The following is an 18,695-nucleotide window of genomic DNA, read 5'->3' on the forward strand; positions in this document are numbered from 1 at the left end:
CAAGGAGGTACAAACTTGTAAATTTGAAGGAAGTGCATTAAATAATTTGGGTCCGACATATGCGAAAGATTTTCTTTTATGTTCAATTCTAGCTTTGGGAAGCTGAAGGGGGCATCGTAAAGAATACCGTGTCCTGTATTTCACGGGCCGTTTACATACTAAAGGTTTTAAATAATTTGGAACTAAATCATTCATTATTTTATATACAAGAACACAATACTGATATTTTATACGCTGATCTACTGATTGCCACTTCAGTGACTGCAACAAAGAAATTTGTGATGTATTATAATCTTTTTTCAAAAGCATTCTGGCATATTTATTTTGAAGTTTTTGTATCTTATCTAAATGTATTTTTGCACTGCTTCCCCAAGATGTAATACAGTAATCAATGTAAGGTAAAACCATAGAAAAGTACAGCTTCTTCATAATATCAAAGGACAGTAAGTGCTTAATCCGCCTTACACAACCTATTGCCCGAGATATTTTACAAACGATATTAGTAATATGTTCGCACCAAGTCAAGCCCGGATCGAGCATGACACCTAAGTATTTAATCTTTTTTACATTTTCTAATTGTATGTTCCTGAATTTCACTGACAAATGAGCACCCCTCAACTTTTTCTTTTGACCAAATACCATGGCTTTTGTTTTTTGCGGGTGTAAATGCATATTATTTAAGTCTAGCCATTTACTTATTGAATCAAAATCATCTTGCAAATACTTTTGTACCTCCTTAATTGATTCACCGTGATTAAAAATGGCGGTATCATCAGCATAAAGAGACATTTTAGAATGTACATGCAATTTCAAATTACACATGTCATTAATAAAAATACAAAATATCAATGGACCCAGTATAGATCCTTGTGGGACAAATAATATTTAATTCTTAAAGTTGTGAAAAAATGTTTATGTAATATAACATACATCATTATAAGGTAATATAACATATTATAATGAACAATAAGTTATTCTTTCCCACTACGTTTCTCGTCCTTTCTCCCTTTCCTTCGTTTTTTTTTTTTGGGGGGGAGCACGTGCCTCCCCCCCCCCCCCCCCCCGTAGTTACGCCACTGGTTATGGTGACTTTGAAAAACATGAATCCTATTGTCAAGGGGACATCGATTCCTTGAACAAGTGTGTGCTCGACACCCAGACGAGTGGATACCATGCGCGTCTATGGGATTTCGAAAAGCACCCTAACGTGAAAATGTGCAAACCTACCATCGCACACCTACTACAGTAATACTGATCGCGATCCGATTTTGGAACAAATCGCATTTTGCTCATTTTCTGAAAATGTGAATGGAACATATATTTTTATTTGAGGTTAGTATTAATTGAAAGAATATTAATAAACCATTTTGAAAGATTGCAAGCCTTTATTTTGGAGGAAAGGCCAAATTAGTTTTAAATCGTAGCCAATCGTACGACTGCTATGACGTCATTACGACTAGATATTAAATTTGCTTTTATTCTAAGGATGATAGCATAGTCACAGATTTTAACATAGGTGTTCGTACGATGATTTCGAACATTACACAGTAAGACATTCCAAGTCTCAATAGGAGCATCAAATTCTACTACGTTTTATTCCAAAATTGAGTCGCAGACCAATCGTTAGGTGTGCGGTCGCCTTCAGAAGCCCTGGCCCATGGAAAAAACATTTTTCTTACTCTCTTTTCTTTCATTTCTACTTATCCATATTTAATTATTCAATTTCAAATTGTATTTTTGTAATTACATTGTACAATTGTTGTATGTTATTTATGGCCAAATAAATAGTAATAATAATAAAATGGATTGAAGCTAGCCTGTGTCAAAATTATGTTCATTTTGATTGAGAGGAATTTGTGTAGTGCGCTTGTGAAGTTTGACAAGTTTCTTTTGGGACCCAGTTTATATTGCACAACACAATATGAGGCGAGTGCGTGAAACACTTTTTTTTTCAAACAATAACACTTTCTGTACAGCAGTAGCTGTCGAAATTTGTAAGGTTTTGGTGCATTATGTAATATGCTCTCATACTTTCATCCCTTTTCAATCAATCTTTCAATCCAGCTATTCACTGATCAATCAATCATTGCCCATCCCTCTATTAATCTGCTCACCTACATATCACTCTCTACAAACTTGGATGTACCAATACTTGAAAACCAAATAATATTCTCAAAGCAAATAACTTTGAAAAAGAGTCAGCAGATGAGGTGCAATTCCATCATATAAAACTTATGCTTTATTCTGAACTGGAATACACACAAACATATAATAAAACAAATAATGCAGACAGCTTTTCAACAGTGGGAGTAAAAACATTCTTTTTTTTCCTTTCTCAATGCTTTGCTCATATTCAGACAAATTCATTCCTGAAAATTCTGTACAACTATCTCCATCCAAAATATGATCCATAAATTACATTTTTAAATGTTTTGCTTTTTTTTTCTAAAAATGTACAGGCTGCCTGTATGCATTCAACTTGGCACACAGCACACACTAATCAGTGACCATATACCCACTCACTTTCTTTCTGTCATAATATAATATCTTATATATGCAATATTATTTTGGATGAATGAGAAAAAACCCAATGACAGAAGATTGTGTGAAATAAATCAATGACTTTTAGTCAGCACCACAGTTCCGATAAGGAATGATAAAATGGAGAAAAAAATATCTACAATATTAAGGTAAATGATCAATGGTTTTCTAGAGCTATCGGCATGCATGATATTGCAAAATGCACTGTCATACAAAGGTTCTATGTTATACTGAGAGACCACAAGGCATGAATAGATATTTGATGAACGTCATTGTCAACAGCCAATCTCATAAAAAGAAATGTAAACTATTCATTACAATGAAATCTCATACAAAGATGGGTTCGGTTTCACAAAGCTTCAAACCAAAAAAAAATTTGATAGGCTGAAAGCAAGTTACCAAGGAGGCATTTCGTCAACACAGAGATCCGACAACTTTCCTTGATGTTGATTGGCTGAGAAGCACAGATGTCTGTTACTATGGTAACAATCAGATAATGAAAACTTTCGTGAAATGGGTTCTCAGGCCTTAAATCTCTTCATTTTCAGGGGATGGGGGGGGGGGGAAGGATTGAGATCTTTGCCCTTAATAGCTCATTCATGACATACACATCACTCTCAAAAGATTGAATAATCAGTCTTGGTGTGAGATCAGTCCAAGCTCTATTCGGGTGAAGAGGAGGAAAGCCAGCAATGACAGATGTGTGGGTTAAAGTATACGGCATGTTTGCAATAGAAGAATGAAAGAATGAAAATAAGAGGCAAGATTGTGAAGTTCTAATCAAACAGGATCTAAGGTTTTAAATATTACTGGCAGAACAAACATAATTTTCAAGCAGGATTTTTTTTTATACCCCAATTGACTCGATGCAGATGAACTGATCATAAGCAGTTATCACCCAATTAGAAGTTATGAAATTTGGATAAAAATTTTCTGCTTGAAAACGGTATTTGCCATCCGACAGGAACCAGTCATAATAGTGACGGAATGACAAGAAATATACATAAATTATGTTCCATTATGAATTATAAATCACATTTGTGCATTCAAACACTTGTATAGTAAATACTCTGGTGCAAAATAACAACCATCTATTTACCACAACACATAATATGTAAAGTGTGTGAAGTGAAGTGATCCTTGTAAAACATATGCGACAACACTATGTTAGAAGTAGAACAGATCATTTGAAACAATTGGGTACAAAGACAATACTGCGTGTGAAAGAACAATGTTGCATTATGGACTATGGTTTTATCTAAATAACAATAAAACCCTGAAATATATTTCATTCAAAATAGAGCTGACATCACTTGGTTTTCCACTTGTAACCTATACTAACCTAACCTAACCTGAATCACTTTTTTTGATATAATTTTATTTTCTAATAAATGAATAATGACACAAACTCAAGCTCTCATCTATGTTCAAAAGATCAATGAAAAAGATAAAAAGATAGACCCCTCTCACAAACAGTAGTATACAAACATCTCTTGTATACACTTGCACTGGTACTCTGATAAAAACTAAGTCTACAGAGTCCCCTTAGCCTGATAAGAAAAAAAAAATAGCCAAGTATTGTGCATGTATACCAAATTAGGACCTCCAAGTTTTTCTGAAAGTTCTTCTATGAAAGTACTCTACAATAGAGAGTGAAATGTGGGCCTTTGAATGAACTTATTGAATCTTTTTTTATCTTTTCCCGACATACCAAGTTGACTGGTTCCTGCTGCAGAAAAGATAACTTCATGGTGTCTATCATGGAATCCTTGATTTTGATTGGCTGTTGAGCATTGTTACCATGGTAATTACCATGAATAGTAAAGACGACAGAACCCTAATATGCTGTCACACCTAAATGATTTAATGATTTATACACATGACAAGCCCATTTCTTCATATCAAGATATCACTTTGTGTTGTTAAAAAAAAAACAATTCTTGATCAAAACAAATTGAATTTGTGATATTCATAAATAGGATAAAATGACTTGACAAATGTACGTTGCTGGATATAGACTAAATAGTCCACCTGGGGTCCGTTGCAGAAAGAGTTGCGTTTAAACGCAGGTCCCAAATGCACGCTGTTGATTGGTTGAAAATCAAGTTGCGCAAGATTTTTAGAGTTGCGATAGATTGCAGCTCTTTCTGCAACGGGCCCCAGGAGTGACAACTCTTTTACGTAGCAGTGATTTATGTGGAATGTTACTTAGTGGTAATAGTGACAACAAAAAATATATATTATTTTCAACATTTCATTTTATTTTATTAAATAAGGGTGACAAATCATTTCATGACACTAAACGAGATTCATATCACATTTCATGGTTCAGAGAATCAATGAAATAGATGTGATATAAATATCTGAAGAAAAAAATACAAAGAAAATAATATGTAGATATTTCATACCCAACATGCACACATAAAGGAAAAAGAGTAAAGTTTTAGCCTATGATCAAACTGATTCAAAAGTCTGCTTGCTTTTGCTCAATATAAAAACTTTTTTTTTCTCAAAAATTTACAGAGTTAATCTCTAATACACAAACATTTCCAATTTCAGTAACTAAATTCATTAGAATACAATTTACGTCTTTACAAAAGAAAATATGTCCAAATACATTAGTATTTACATGCTAGAACTGCAGGAAAACCGTGGTGGTGTTGCACAAATTTGCTTTAAAAATCAAGATTAAACACAACTCTGAAATGATTTTTAAGAGCCTCTCTAGTCTTATATTACATGTGGTTAAAATTCAAGCAGGAATACTAAATTCAATCTACAGCTTTGGTCCTTGTGATTAAATAATATAGGACATTTCTTTTATTAGGCCAAGCTGTAACACTGTAGTGGATGGGGATATTCCAGGGCTGTTTTGAGAACTTTTTGGGGTGAAATCGCCCAGAGCCATCATGTAATTTTTTCCCTGCCATCTGGTATATTAACTATTTTGATCAAGCAATCAGTCCAGAGTACTAGTAATCAAATCAAGGACACATAATTGTATTTAGTAACTAGTAAGGATGGTTAAATGAATAGCTCAAACCTTAAAATATCAACAATGGCCTTACAGGAAACATGGGATTCTTGGACCACTTAAAAGAATATCAACATGTATCTGTATCAAATGACCTGAAATCAATACGTCCTATGATGTCTTTAAAAACAAATAATAAAAGACTAAGCCACATGAATGTTGTGAAATTTGGTCAACTCAGTCTACTGAAGAAATACATATCCGACAGATCTTGGCCAGAGTTACGATTGATCCAATTAATTGTAACTACATGGAAATCCATCAGTGTCATACTTTTTTTTCTACAGAAAATTTGCACAATGTCCTGAGTAAACTTTGTAAACAAAGAGAAGCAAAGCGAATTTTCAAGAAAAAATGAATGCATGAATATACATCATAGCTAGAAAATATTTTGAAAAAGCATGCATAATAGATGTCGGCGTTGCTGGTCATCCATAGTCGTGATTGATCGGATCAATCGCAACTCTTTGTAAGACGGGGCCCTTAGAGGTGTAAAGCAGTAAAACATAATAATCAACTGGACTGCTTTAGATGATTTAGAATTGAAATACAGGAAATACAACTGTATGAAGCATAAACGGTTAAGAATAATAAGTATTGTGAGACACCTACTAGCATGTTCCAAGTAAAATACACATCCTCTGGAGTTTAAGGTAATATGATTCACTTCACTTCCTACAAATCATCAATTGACAAGCTACCAGGGTTGGCAATTTTTTTTTCAATAAAAAAAAAATGGATTTATTTGATTTAAATCAGATTAAAAAAATTCTAGATCAGATTTTTTCCTTAAAACAATATTTTCTAAAACAAAGTGGGTACACCAAAAATATAACCCTTACACTGAAATTATTTTCAAAATCATACATTTCACAACTAAAATTATTATCAACTTCTATGCTATTTCATAATCAAATCCAGTCAAAATAGAATTTATATAGAATACGCAAGTCATGATGAAGATGCTGTTTCTGCATCCTCTCGTGTAGGGTATTTAGCTCCTACTGACTGGTTTGGTCCAAGTTGAGGAACTGCCTTGGTACAGCTAATACTGCAAAGTTAGTGTTCCTATTCAAACATGAAATGAGGATCAGTTTCTTTGGAAGAATTCCAAGACTCAGAGACTCACATTTTCGAAAGAGAAACATTCTTGATTTTCAAGCCAAGGACTGAAAATCATGTGTTTAATAAAGAAAACTACATTTCTTTTTGTTTGTTTAAACCTTCTTTGGTATTTGAGCCATGGTTGGAGCTTTTTGATTGTTTAAATCAATTATAAAAAAAAAAAATCATAGTGAAAGTGGAGTAGGGGCCTGAGTGTTAAACCGTTTATAGGCTACATTGCAAGATCAACCTGATTTTATTGACATGATCTCAATTGTTTTTAGTGAATATGAAGCATTTATTTATGTTTTTATGATATAAAATTGATATCTTTCTATTTTGAGTGAAAAAATAAAACTGCCACAAATAAAAAACTGTCATTCATTTGCACACATTTCAATGGAAGTGATTTAAATCAATGATTTAAAATAAACATAGTGATTTAAATCATCGTTATTTAAATCAGCCAACCCTGCAAGCTACCAAATGATTAACCATCAAGAAACATAGTTTGACTGTCGCAAAAAAACAGAGTGCTGGATGTGAAGGTACACATGGTTGAAAAAGAAAGGGTACAGACTCACTAAAAGTACTACAACAACTGAATCTAAAATTGACTTGAAGCCCATGTCACATGAATAAGAACTGTCATGCCTCGGTGCCAAGTGATGAACAAGAACCAGTAACAGTAAAAACGGCTGGCATCTGGAGCAAGGCGTTATGGCCATAAAAGCTTCGAGTCACAAATTTGCAGAAAAACCGTTGGATATGGGACATAATGTTCAACAGAACTTGAAAGCATTCTTTACAGGTGACCACAAAGACAGCCCGTGATTGATGATAAAGTCAGGTGATGGCAGAGTGAGTCATGTGATCAGTGCATCGGTGACATTGGAAAGAGGTGGCACCAATATTCAAAGGGGGTCTTGATGAATCAATGGTGCTAATGGAATGAATGAATGTTCAGAGTCTTATCAAAGGAATATCAATCTGAGCACCAAACAGATTGATACGAGCATCAGTCAGACTCCGACGAGTCTTCCTCTACTTCTTCCTCCTCTTCCTCTTCTTCTTCCTCCTCCTCCTCTTCTTCCTCCTCCTCTTCTTCTTCCTCCGATTCCGATTCTTCCGAGCTGCTGGCATTCCCCTGGGCGTTCTCTCCATCCTCGTCCTCCTCCTCTTCTTCCTCATCATCATCGTCGTCGTCCTCCTCGTCGTTATCATCGTCGTCATCATCGTCGGTCTCCTCCTCCTCTGATTCAGACTCGGACTCCTCTTCTTCCTCCTCGTCATCATCTGTTTCCTCTTCACTTTCAACCTCCACCTTGACTGTCTTCTTGGCTAGAGCAGTCTGTAGACAGAAAGGAATGCACATAGAATAAAGTAACACTTGTATACAATTAAGTGTCTGGGACACTTTTGAGATCATAAACAGCATAAAATATATCCATTTGGACCAGCAAAACTAAAAACAATTATTTATGATTTTTGGTTGAAACACAATTTGCATTGAGTTTGTAAACGAAATCACATTTTGAAGCAATTTTGGGTCAGACATGCACTTACAAAATGTTGCGTAATTTCGGAACTGAGTACCCGGTCGTCGCAAACTTGGTCTCAAAAGATATGCAAGACTTAAAAGTAAAAATTCCGCGAGTGGCATGGTCAAAAATTTGCGCAGCGAAAATATTGCATGAATTGTTACCCCCCTCGTCATTTTCTGCGATGAACCTGTAACGCAAAAAGTTCATGCTGCTAAGTTTCATGACATATTTCTTTAAGTCTCGTGCAACTTTTAAGACCAAATTCGCGACATGGGAGTACGCGGTTCTGAAGTTGTTACATTTTGTAAGTGCATGTCAGACCCAAAATTAATCAAAAACATGATTTCATGTACAAATCCGATGCAAATTATGTAAGTAGCCAGAATTCATAAATGTATCAAATTTTATTCGTATTGATTTGAAGCAAAAATATTTCATGTTATTTCTGAATGAAATAGTGTTGCCGATGATTTCTATTGAAAAAACGACGAAAAACATTAAGTCGAAAAACAAATAAAAAAGAAATGAATAAAAATAAGTGGAATGCCTCTAGCAGTCTCACCTGCATCACCCGATTCAATATAGCAGCAGTGCTGACTTTGAAAACTACTATAACTTGCACAAGATGTTCAGTGATACTTGGTTACTCTTATGTACACGTTTTATGAACTAGACCAATACACTTACAGAGATATGATGGTAATTCAACAAATACCCCCAACATGGCCAAAGTTCATTGATCTTACATGACCTTTGACCTTGAACATGTGACCTAAAACTCGCACAGGATGTTCAGTGATACTTGATTACTCTTATGTCCAAGTTTCATGAGTCAGATCCATAAACTTTCAAAGTTATAATGGTAATTCAACCGATACCCCCAATTCGGCCAAAGTTCATTGACCCTAAATGACCTTTGACCTTGGTCATGTGACGTGAAACTAGTGCAGGATGTTAGTGATACTTGATTAACCTTATGTCCAAGTTTCATGAACTAGGTCCATATATTTTCTAAGTTATGATGACATTTAAAAAACTTAACCTTAGGTTAAGTTTTTGATGTTGATTCCCCCAACATGGTCTAAGTTCATTGACCCTAAATGACCTTTGACCTTGGTCATGTGACATGAAACTCAGGCAGGATGTTCAGTAATACTTGATTAACCTTATGGCCAAGTTTCATAAACTAGGTCATTTCAAAAACTTAACCTTCGGTTAAGATTTGGTGTTGACGCCGCCGCCACCGTCAGAAAAGCGGCGCCTATAGTCTCACTCTGCTATGCAGGTGAGACAAAAAACCAATAAAATACATAAGAAAAAAAAGTTGATACTGCCATTTTTATATATTTGATAATAATCTTAAGAAGAGTGTCCAGACCAAAAACTAGCAGATTTGGGGCTGTATGTAAGGATTTTATGCATTAATTAGCATAATCAATAAAAAATAAATTTGAATAATTTTGGTACAACAACAATTGAATTGTGGAGATTACATCACTGGTGACGCCAATTTTTGTTGTGATCGCATGATCAACGACCGAGATTTGAGGGGAAGGGTCTATTTCTGCTAGTCTATGGAAAGCCACAGAAATGTACCTTGAAACAATACAATCAATTTTACAATTGAACTTATCTGCAAGTCTATGGGAAAGCCACAGATCTGTGCCTTGAAACAATACAATCAATTGTACAATTGAACTTATCTGCAAGTCTATGGGAAAGCCACAGATCTGTGCCTTGAAACAATACAATCAATTGTACAATTGAACTTATCTGCAAGTCTATGGGAAAGCCACAGATCTGTGCCTTGAAACAATACAATCAATTGTATAACAGAACCTATCTGCTAGTCTATGGAAAGCCACAGATCTGTGCCTTGAAACAATACAATCAATTGTACAATTGAACTTATCTGCAAGTCTATGGGAAAGCCACAGATCTGTGCCTTGAAACAATACAATCAATTGTATAACAGAACCTATCTGCTAGTCTATGGAAAGCCACAGATCTGTGCCTTGAAACAATACAATCAATTGTACAATTGAACTTATCTGCAAGTCTATGGGAAAGCCACAGATCTGTGCCTTGAAACAATACAATCAATTGTACAACAGAACCTATCTGCTAATCTATGGAAAGCCACAGATCTGTGCCTTGAAACAATACAATCAATTGTACAACAGAACTTATCTGCTAGTCTATGGAAAGCTACAGATCTGTGCCTTGAAACAATACATCTGCAAATCTAAGGAAAGCTTTGAACAAAAAAAATAAGTTACAATCAATTTGTGTTACCCCCTCCCCTCCCTTCTAGTCCACAGTTTAATCCTGATTACATACCCTTGGTGCTTTCTTGAGGAGTTTCTGCCTCATGGCTGGCTTGGTCTCCATCTCAATAAACCTGGCTCTGTCTTCTTCATTTAGAGTCTGTTCATAAAATGGGTAGGTCAAGTTCATTATCTGATACATACACCACAAATACATAGCACAGACAATCATCAATGGACAATTCCACAAAGTCATAAATAATGACAATATTTCATTTTTATATAGCACTTATCACATGGGAACAGCATCTATATTAAAGTGTATTCTGGCTTGCCAGTATCTTTATTCCCTTGGCAGAATGTAATGCTATTAAAGTACCATGGCTTCAGTAGTTGAAATTAAGAAAGAAAGAAAAAAAAAACCAGAGAAAAATGGCGGTCAGACATACAAAAAGGTTGACTATTTCATGAAGTTTCCCTATCCCGAAAATGTTATTTTTGGAAAATAAAATCCTTTTTTAAATGTTTTAATATGATTTAAAACATGTCTTTAAAAAAAAAAGAATTTTAGGTGCTACACCTGTCTACTGAAATTACCTTCTTGTATTTCTCTAAGAGCTTCTTATATTCTTTGATTGCCTTCTCTTTCTTAGCTTCATATTTCTTCTTTTCCATTGCACTGATGGTTTTCCACCTCTTGGCAACTTCCTTGAACCTCTCCTTCTGATCAATCCCCTTCAGTTCAGGGGCCTTCAGCATGGCACATGAAAAGTACCTGTATGCACTCCTGTCATGTAAAAACAAGAATAATCTCAATTTATTCAACACTAACAACAATTGCCATATGTATTCAAAAGCTCACTGCCATTGCTCTTCTCTCATGGAAACGGATAAGATTTGATCGTTGATTTGTGAAGAGTTAACATCAACATAAAATTGGCAGCGTAAATTTGTCTGTTTTTCAAATGAAAGTTGATGCATGGAGCAAGTAAGTCTTGGTGAGCGCTTCGAGAACTTTACAAGAAAATAACAGCGAATTCTGAAGCTCTTGTTAAACTTATCTCCCTAAGACTAACAATGTCAAATACCAAACTTTAATAAGTTTGAGAGCATAATGTGCAAAACTGGGATTGATTATTGATTTTGCATTTTAAGGTAAATATTCTTGATCATCACTTATTACAGCTTCTGAATTTGACATCTTTGTAACCAGAAAATGTTACCAATAAACATTGATTAGAAATAAAGTATGAAGAGTAAATAACTAAATTATAGATATAAGAACTTACTCAAATGGCTTCTTTGGTGCATTTAACCATAGCTGCCGAAGTCTGTCATTTTGCTGTTAAATGGAAATTGTAATAAAATGATAAATTAAATTAAATATTTGGCCACACGACAATACTTGAAAATGAATACTGACAAAACCAATATACATAAAATTCTATTATTTCTCAGGATAATCATTTGTTTCATTTTGTTATATTTCGACAAGAAGCAATGCGTGATATTTGTGAAAATAAGACAAGTGAATTTTTATGTCATTACTTTGTTCATTGCATGTTTGCACAGTCGACAATAAGATCAACTTGCAAACTCCTTAAGATGACACAGGATACCATTGTAAATTTGAGTAAAATAAATATCATTGGCCACGATATTATCACTGTTGATTGGTTATCTTGTACGAGCTATTACATCAAGCTGTAAGATGTATTGTTTGGTCCAATATATTTCATAGATAGTCCCATACATACCTCAATTTGTTTGTTTAGCGTTGTTGATTGCTTGACCCAAGTTGATTTCATTCCTTTGTCTAGTAGATCCCACTGAGTCCTCAGCTGAGCAAGCGCTTTTGACTTGGACATCTAGGAGTGAAAAAATATACTTGAAATAAAACAAGGGAAAGTGGAGAAAATCATGAATGATTAGTTCTTCTTAAATTTCTAGTTATGGAACAGGGATAATATGTGCAGACCTGCCAACCTTCTACAAAATAAAATTATCCTTAGAAGGAAAAAAAAAAAAAATTGACAAAAAAAAAGTATTAAAAAAAATTTGTCTCAACGTAACAATCGACAGCCTGTTGTAGTGAGATCGGTGTAAAAAAACCATGTGAAATGACTCTACTTGAAAACTTGATAATTCACCCTTTTAAACATATGCTCGTAGGCAAGAATTTACTTGTTCTTTTCATGCAACAAGTTACTGGCCCGACTGATTTTTACCAGCCTGGGACTGTGTCACGCACTGTGTATAATACATACATCATGATTGGAAATTCTAAAAAAAAGTAAATCATACAAAAAAAGTATTGGTGTATTCATAGCAAAAAAAGAGGAACAAATACTCTAAAAAGGGAACGGTTGGCATGTCTGAATATGAGAGTAGGACTTCAATACTTCAGGCAATTCCAGAAAATTATCTTTTTGTATATTGAACGCCAATTTACCTCATCTTTCCTTCACGCTGTGAACGAAGCAAGTCATGGTTATATCACAGCATCAAAACTTCAAATGAACTATCTACAAAACAGATGTAAAGAAGGGAAGGTCTCAATAGGAAGGGGGTTGGGCCTACTCTTTTCATGGAATTAATGATCCATTTCATTTCTATGATTCATGAAGAATTAATTGATAATCATGGAAATATTTCCAATGAAATACAATTTACAAATACAGGCAATCAATGAGGGGGGGGGGGGGTTATCAATCATTAAAGCGAGTATAGCAGACCTGCAAACCTCTGGGAATGAAAAACTGTATTCTGTGATTAAAAAAACTGTATTTTACCCCAAAAAAGTGTATTTCATAATAAAATGCTTGGCGCACTCGCTCATCGCGGCGCTCAAGCTGCATGCAAGCTAAAATGCGCACTGCTCTTACAGATGAAAAAAAAAAACATTAAAACATGTGTATATCTTCACCCTGGTTTGAACAAAATGATTGAAAAAAAAAAAAAGTTACCTGAAATTACATTGATCTAATAACCATATTTGTGCACGTTTTATGAAATAGAGACATAAAGAGATTATTTTTCTCAATAAATTACGATTTAGTTATAAAAAAAAACACGTATTTTTCAAAGAAAAAACGTACTGCCGTATTTTGGTTGCAAAAACGTACTAAATACGGCTAAAACGTACTGGTTGGCAGGTCTGGTATAGCAATCACATCAAACCCAGACTTACTTCTTTGATGTAGGCTGGTAGTTTATCAGCAATCCACAAATCTTTTCCTGTTGTCTTTCCATTCAGATTTAGCTCAAATTTCTCAGCACTGTAAATAAATCAAGAAATACATTCGTAAAGCGATAAAATTCTACTCGATTCATCAATAACTCAATCAGTTTCGAACTAAATCAGTAAGGTACAAACCAATTCTATCCTGCACTCACTCAGTCAAGAATTTATTTGATTGACCTGCTGACCAACCATTCACTCACTCACTCTCACTCACCCACCCACCCACCCACCCACTCACTCACTCACCCACCCACCCACTCACTCACTCACCCACCCAATCACTCACCACACTCACCCACTCACTCACCACACCCACCCACCCACTCACACTCACCCACCCACCCACCCACCCACCCACTCACTCACTCACTCACTCACTCACTCACTCACTCACTCACTCTCACTCACCCACCCACTCACTCACCCACCCACCCACTCACTCACTCATCCACCATTCACTCAGTATCATCATAATCTATAGTGATACCTTGCAGGGCTCTTGGCTGCTTTCTCTGAAGCAAGCTTAGCCTTCTTGGAACTTGGCATTCTACGAATACTGTTTAATTCTGCAAGACACTTCTCCTTTTCACCTGGTGGTAGTTTCTGGAGAAAACAAAACAAAACATGATGTTGTTCAAGAAAACCTGATGATGGTAACACTAAGCCTTTTCCAGAAACAAATGAATTCAGATTATAACTATTAATTTTGTGTTAGAAACTGGTTTCTTTTTCATGCTTTCTCAATAGCAATGAGGAGACTATTTCATGAAAGTTGTCAGCACTAACAAGTTGCCTTTGTATGACAGAAATACATGAGAAATTAAAAAAGTAAAAAATAAAATTTTTTTTTTTTAGTACATTTGATAAAAACCTACGAAGAGTCTGTGAATAAAAACTTGGCCTTTTTGAGTCTTTATTTAGTCAATCAAAGCAAACCTTTGATTTTAGGCATAAATTAGCATAATAAATTAGTCACAAATTTTTTCAAAGAAGTTGATTCAGCGGTTTGGTAGATTATGCCATGGGTAATGTACGTGCCCATCATGCGAGTGACAATCGAGATGAGTCTTCTTAGGTGTAAAAACATCCCAGTACTTATAAGAAACTATAAAAAATAGTTCTGTAAGTGTAAATTTATTCACATACCGTAGAATGTGAATATACAATACAAAAGTATTGTAGTGAGGGACTGGTAATATAAGTTATTACAGGGGAAGACACTGGTATGTATATTTACCTCAATATATTTCTCAAGTTCTCTTTCATAATGCTCCTTCATCTGTTGATCATGGAATAAAAATAATACAAATTACTCATTTATGACAAACAATCCACCATTGCATTCATGAACTACCTACAGCCTTATTGCGTATTCAAACCCTTGTGCCAAGGGATTTTTACACACATGTCACAAACATAAATTCACATGCATATCACTTGAAGTTCAACCTATCTTTTCACACCGACTATGAATTAAATAAATTCATCTTCCCCATCAACTCACACCTCAAGATATGCTTCAGTAAAGCAACTGTTTCTTCAGTCATTAAAACTAAGTGTCATCCCAATCTCCCCCAAACACTTTCTTCTGTAAGTTGCCAATTTGAATTTAAATGATCTGTAAGTTGCCAATTTGAATTCAAATGATCAACCCCAATACAGACAAATCTCAGGGAGAGCACCATCTATAAGCCTGTTCAGGGTTGTAAACTGCGCACGAGCAGAAAAAGGTCATTGGAGACAACCATGAAGGTGGCTTTCAAATTCACTGACATAGGCATTTGTGATTTGATTATTATTCATGTATTCCTTTCAAAATATTTATCACATCAAAGCTGAAGAGTAATAAATAGAGCTTTCATAATCACTGGTATTTGACAGTAGCCTAAACAATAGTCAAATGTGTCAAAGGCAGACAATGAAACAGATTTCCAAACTTTATCCCTGATGTACTATTCTAGTCACCTGGTCTATACAATGCCTTTTGTTCTTAGAATTTGAATACTCTACCGGTAAAGCTTACGCAACATGTACATTTGAAAATGATAGTGCTTATCCTAATGAAAAATCTCAAAGGTCATTTGAGAAAAGTTGATCATGAGCTAACCGTGAACTGGCTTATTGTCCACAGGCAAAGATTTCAACATTAAGGTGCTGTTTGTGAAGTAGGGGGTATGAAGAGTGTAGAGTAATCCTTCAAACTGACAACATGGCCCCGCCTTACAAAGAGTTCCGAATGTACAATCAATCATAACTCTATGGAAATCCATCAGAGCCATCATTTTTTCTACAGGAACAGGAAATTTGCAAAATATCCTTTGTAAACAATGGAGAACACACCAAATTGTCAAGAAATCAATGAATTAATGGACATACATTCATATCAAGATTTTTTTTTAAACGAACATGCATTTTATATGTTGACTTTGCTGGCTTTCCATAGTTACGATTGATTGGATCAATCGCAACTCTTTGTCAGACGGGACCTTGGTCTGTCTGGTGTAAGATTTGTCCATGTGACTATGGCATTGTTTACTTACCCTAGCTGCCTTCATCTTATATTCTGCTTTACCCTTGTCACTAAGCTGGCTCCATCTTGTGCTACACTGCAACATCTTTTCCTTTGGAGAGACATCTTCCATCTGTTTGAGCATCTCGGAACAAAATAAACTGTATGCAGTCCTGCCAAAAAACACAAAATTTAACTCTTTGTTTAATAATATTGATGAAATGTAATACAAAAAAAAAAAAAACAGACTCAAGTTTGGGTAAATCCCCCACCCCAACAGGAAATGTCACTTTTTCAATTCATTACTAGATTTATATGAAAGTGAGTGCCTTAAGACAGTTATAAACTGTATGCAGTCCTGTCACAAACACAAAATGTAACTCTTTGTTAAATAATATTGATGGAATGTTATACAACAAATACCGTGTTTACACGTGCATCGCCTTTTGGTTCAGAACCAAAAGCCGATGCAGAATTGGCGTTTGGTTTATCTTGCACCTCGTTTACACGCTGTCACAGCTCGCGGTGCAGAATTGACTCGCCTGGCAAAAACCTGAAATGATCCGCGCACCATCAATATACGTCATAATAAAGACGCTAGATCCGTGCGCTTACAAGTACGTCATAATGGTAAAGTAAATGAAATGCGCGCTAATTGCCGATGCAGAATTGGCTTTCTGTTTACATGTTTTAAAAAAGCCGATTCTGCATCGGCTCGCGGTTCTGAACCTACTACTTTGGTGGTGCAAAATTGCCGATTCTGCACCGAAAGCCGATGCAAGTTAATCGCGTTTACATGAAAAAAAAAAGGTTCTGAACCACAAGCCGATGCAGCGTGTAAACACAGTAAAACAGACTCAAGTTTGGGTAAAATCCCCCACCCCAACAGCGAATGTCACTTTTTCAATTCATTACTAGATTTATATGAAAGTGAGTGCCTTAAGACGGTTATAATGCAAAGGGTATGAAATTTCTAAAGCATGGAATTGACTGAAATTTAATGTTATAATCTTCATAGCATTCTGATATATCCAATCCCTACAATTGTAAGATGAACGCTCAAAGGCCATTTTGAAAGAAAAATAACAACATTACAGAGAGGGTCTCTCATGCCTTAAATTGAGGATTCCAATCTCCATGAAGTTGTCCGTTGAAAAAAATTTAATTGCCATTAAACTTGTAAGATTGGTCTTAGATACTCTATGATGATTTACACAAATGACCATTCACTAAAGATGGGTTTTACAAAATGGATAAAAAAACTAGTTTTCTTACATGGGTGGTTTAGATGGCCTGCCCTCTTGATGTTCTTTGATACCAAGCTCTTTTTTGGTGAGAAGAGGTTTCTGATTTGTAGGGACCTTGAAAGCAGGATGGTTCTCTATAAATGTCACCATCGCTTTCTGTAAAATAAAAAACATCAATTCATTTATCGACAATGATGCTAAATGTAGATATTACAGTTTCATTCAACATTGCAGGTAACATTATATATCAGGTGAAGAAAATTTTTCTAACGACTGTTAGAAAGGTTCATAAAACATAGGATCCTCCAATAAGATGAGAAAAATGATTAGAGAGAAGAGTGTCTTTGCAATTGTTTCTGTCAAAACAAAGCAAAGAAGTATTATGCCTTTATTAAAAGAGAGATTTTCATATTTGTTTGATGGACAAATGCTTTAAGTTACAGAACAGATTTTTTCATTTAGGTATAAATGATTCAATAAATAATTCAAGACATTTTTCAAACAAGTTGGAATAAAAAAGCAATCAAATAATTCAACTGATCTAATGACACAACCAAAATGACTGACAGATTTCACATAGGGAAATGTACGAAAGGGAAAGTGAAACATTTTCTCCTCTAAATAGATCAAATGTAACAATGAGAGTAATGACCAAGCTGAAGTTGGTTAAGAGTGAACAAATATCTCAACTCTACAGAAAAATAACAAGAACAAACTGATAACACCATAATCTAAATATTCTGACAATTTTTTTTTCACTCTTCAGAAATGATTTGAATCCTTGTGCAATATAGCATCGCTGGGCTGTTAATAACATCTCAACATCTGTAAAGTTTGAGGTCATCTCAGAAAAAGGTAGAAATATGTCAATGATGGCAACCTCATAATGTATGAAAACAGACTCATATAAACTCCTGTAGAGAAACAAGCTTGCTACTTGTGTCATTACTCTCATATCAACTTTTTCTAGCTCTTTTTTATTTATTTTTATTTTGAGATACAAGTTTTTTTTTAACCAGCCCAGCAATGTAAGAATTTTCCCCTGTACTCACATCGTAGTTTGGTTTCTCTGCAATGGAGGCAAGGATCCATTTCATTCTCTTTCGTTCAGAGAGAGCATTCCATTCTTGTCTCATCTTTGATTCAGCTTCTCCTTTGGTCACCTAGTTAAATGAATGTATAATACAGTTGCTTTGCATCATTTT

General features: G+C 35.0%; 1 protein-coding gene across 2 annotated transcripts in view; it reads right to left on the bottom strand.

Moving 5' to 3' along the window:
* Positions 1-2,206: 2,206 nt before the first annotated feature.
* The window catches only part of LOC129266341 (nucleolar transcription factor 1-B-like), a 35,640-nt gene continuing 19,151 nt past the window's right edge, over positions 2,207-18,695 (bottom strand). For both annotated transcript variants that reach the window (XM_064101346.1, XM_064101350.1), the window contains exons 8-18: positions 18,543-18,653; positions 17,519-17,646; positions 16,275-16,416; positions 14,972-15,013; positions 14,222-14,337; positions 13,681-13,768; positions 12,248-12,358; positions 11,780-11,832; positions 11,088-11,277; positions 10,564-10,650; positions 2,207-8,030 (exon numbers count right to left, since the gene is read on the bottom strand). In XM_064101346.1, coding sequence (XP_063957416.1) covers positions 7,698-8,030; positions 10,564-10,650; positions 11,088-11,277; positions 11,780-11,832; positions 12,248-12,358; positions 13,681-13,768; positions 14,222-14,337; positions 14,972-15,013; positions 16,275-16,416; positions 17,519-17,646; positions 18,543-18,653 — 1,401 coding nt within the window. In that variant the 3' untranslated portion in view covers positions 2,207-7,697. The remainder of the gene's footprint in view (positions 8,031-10,563; positions 10,651-11,087; positions 11,278-11,779; positions 11,833-12,247; positions 12,359-13,680; positions 13,769-14,221; positions 14,338-14,971; positions 15,014-16,274; positions 16,417-17,518; positions 17,647-18,542; positions 18,654-18,695) is intronic.

The sequence above is a fragment of the Lytechinus pictus genome, chromosome 1 (assembly GCF_037042905.1).
Source record: "Lytechinus pictus isolate F3 Inbred chromosome 1, Lp3.0, whole genome shotgun sequence".
Lineage (NCBI taxonomy): Eukaryota > Metazoa > Echinodermata > Echinoidea > Temnopleuroida > Toxopneustidae > Lytechinus > Lytechinus pictus.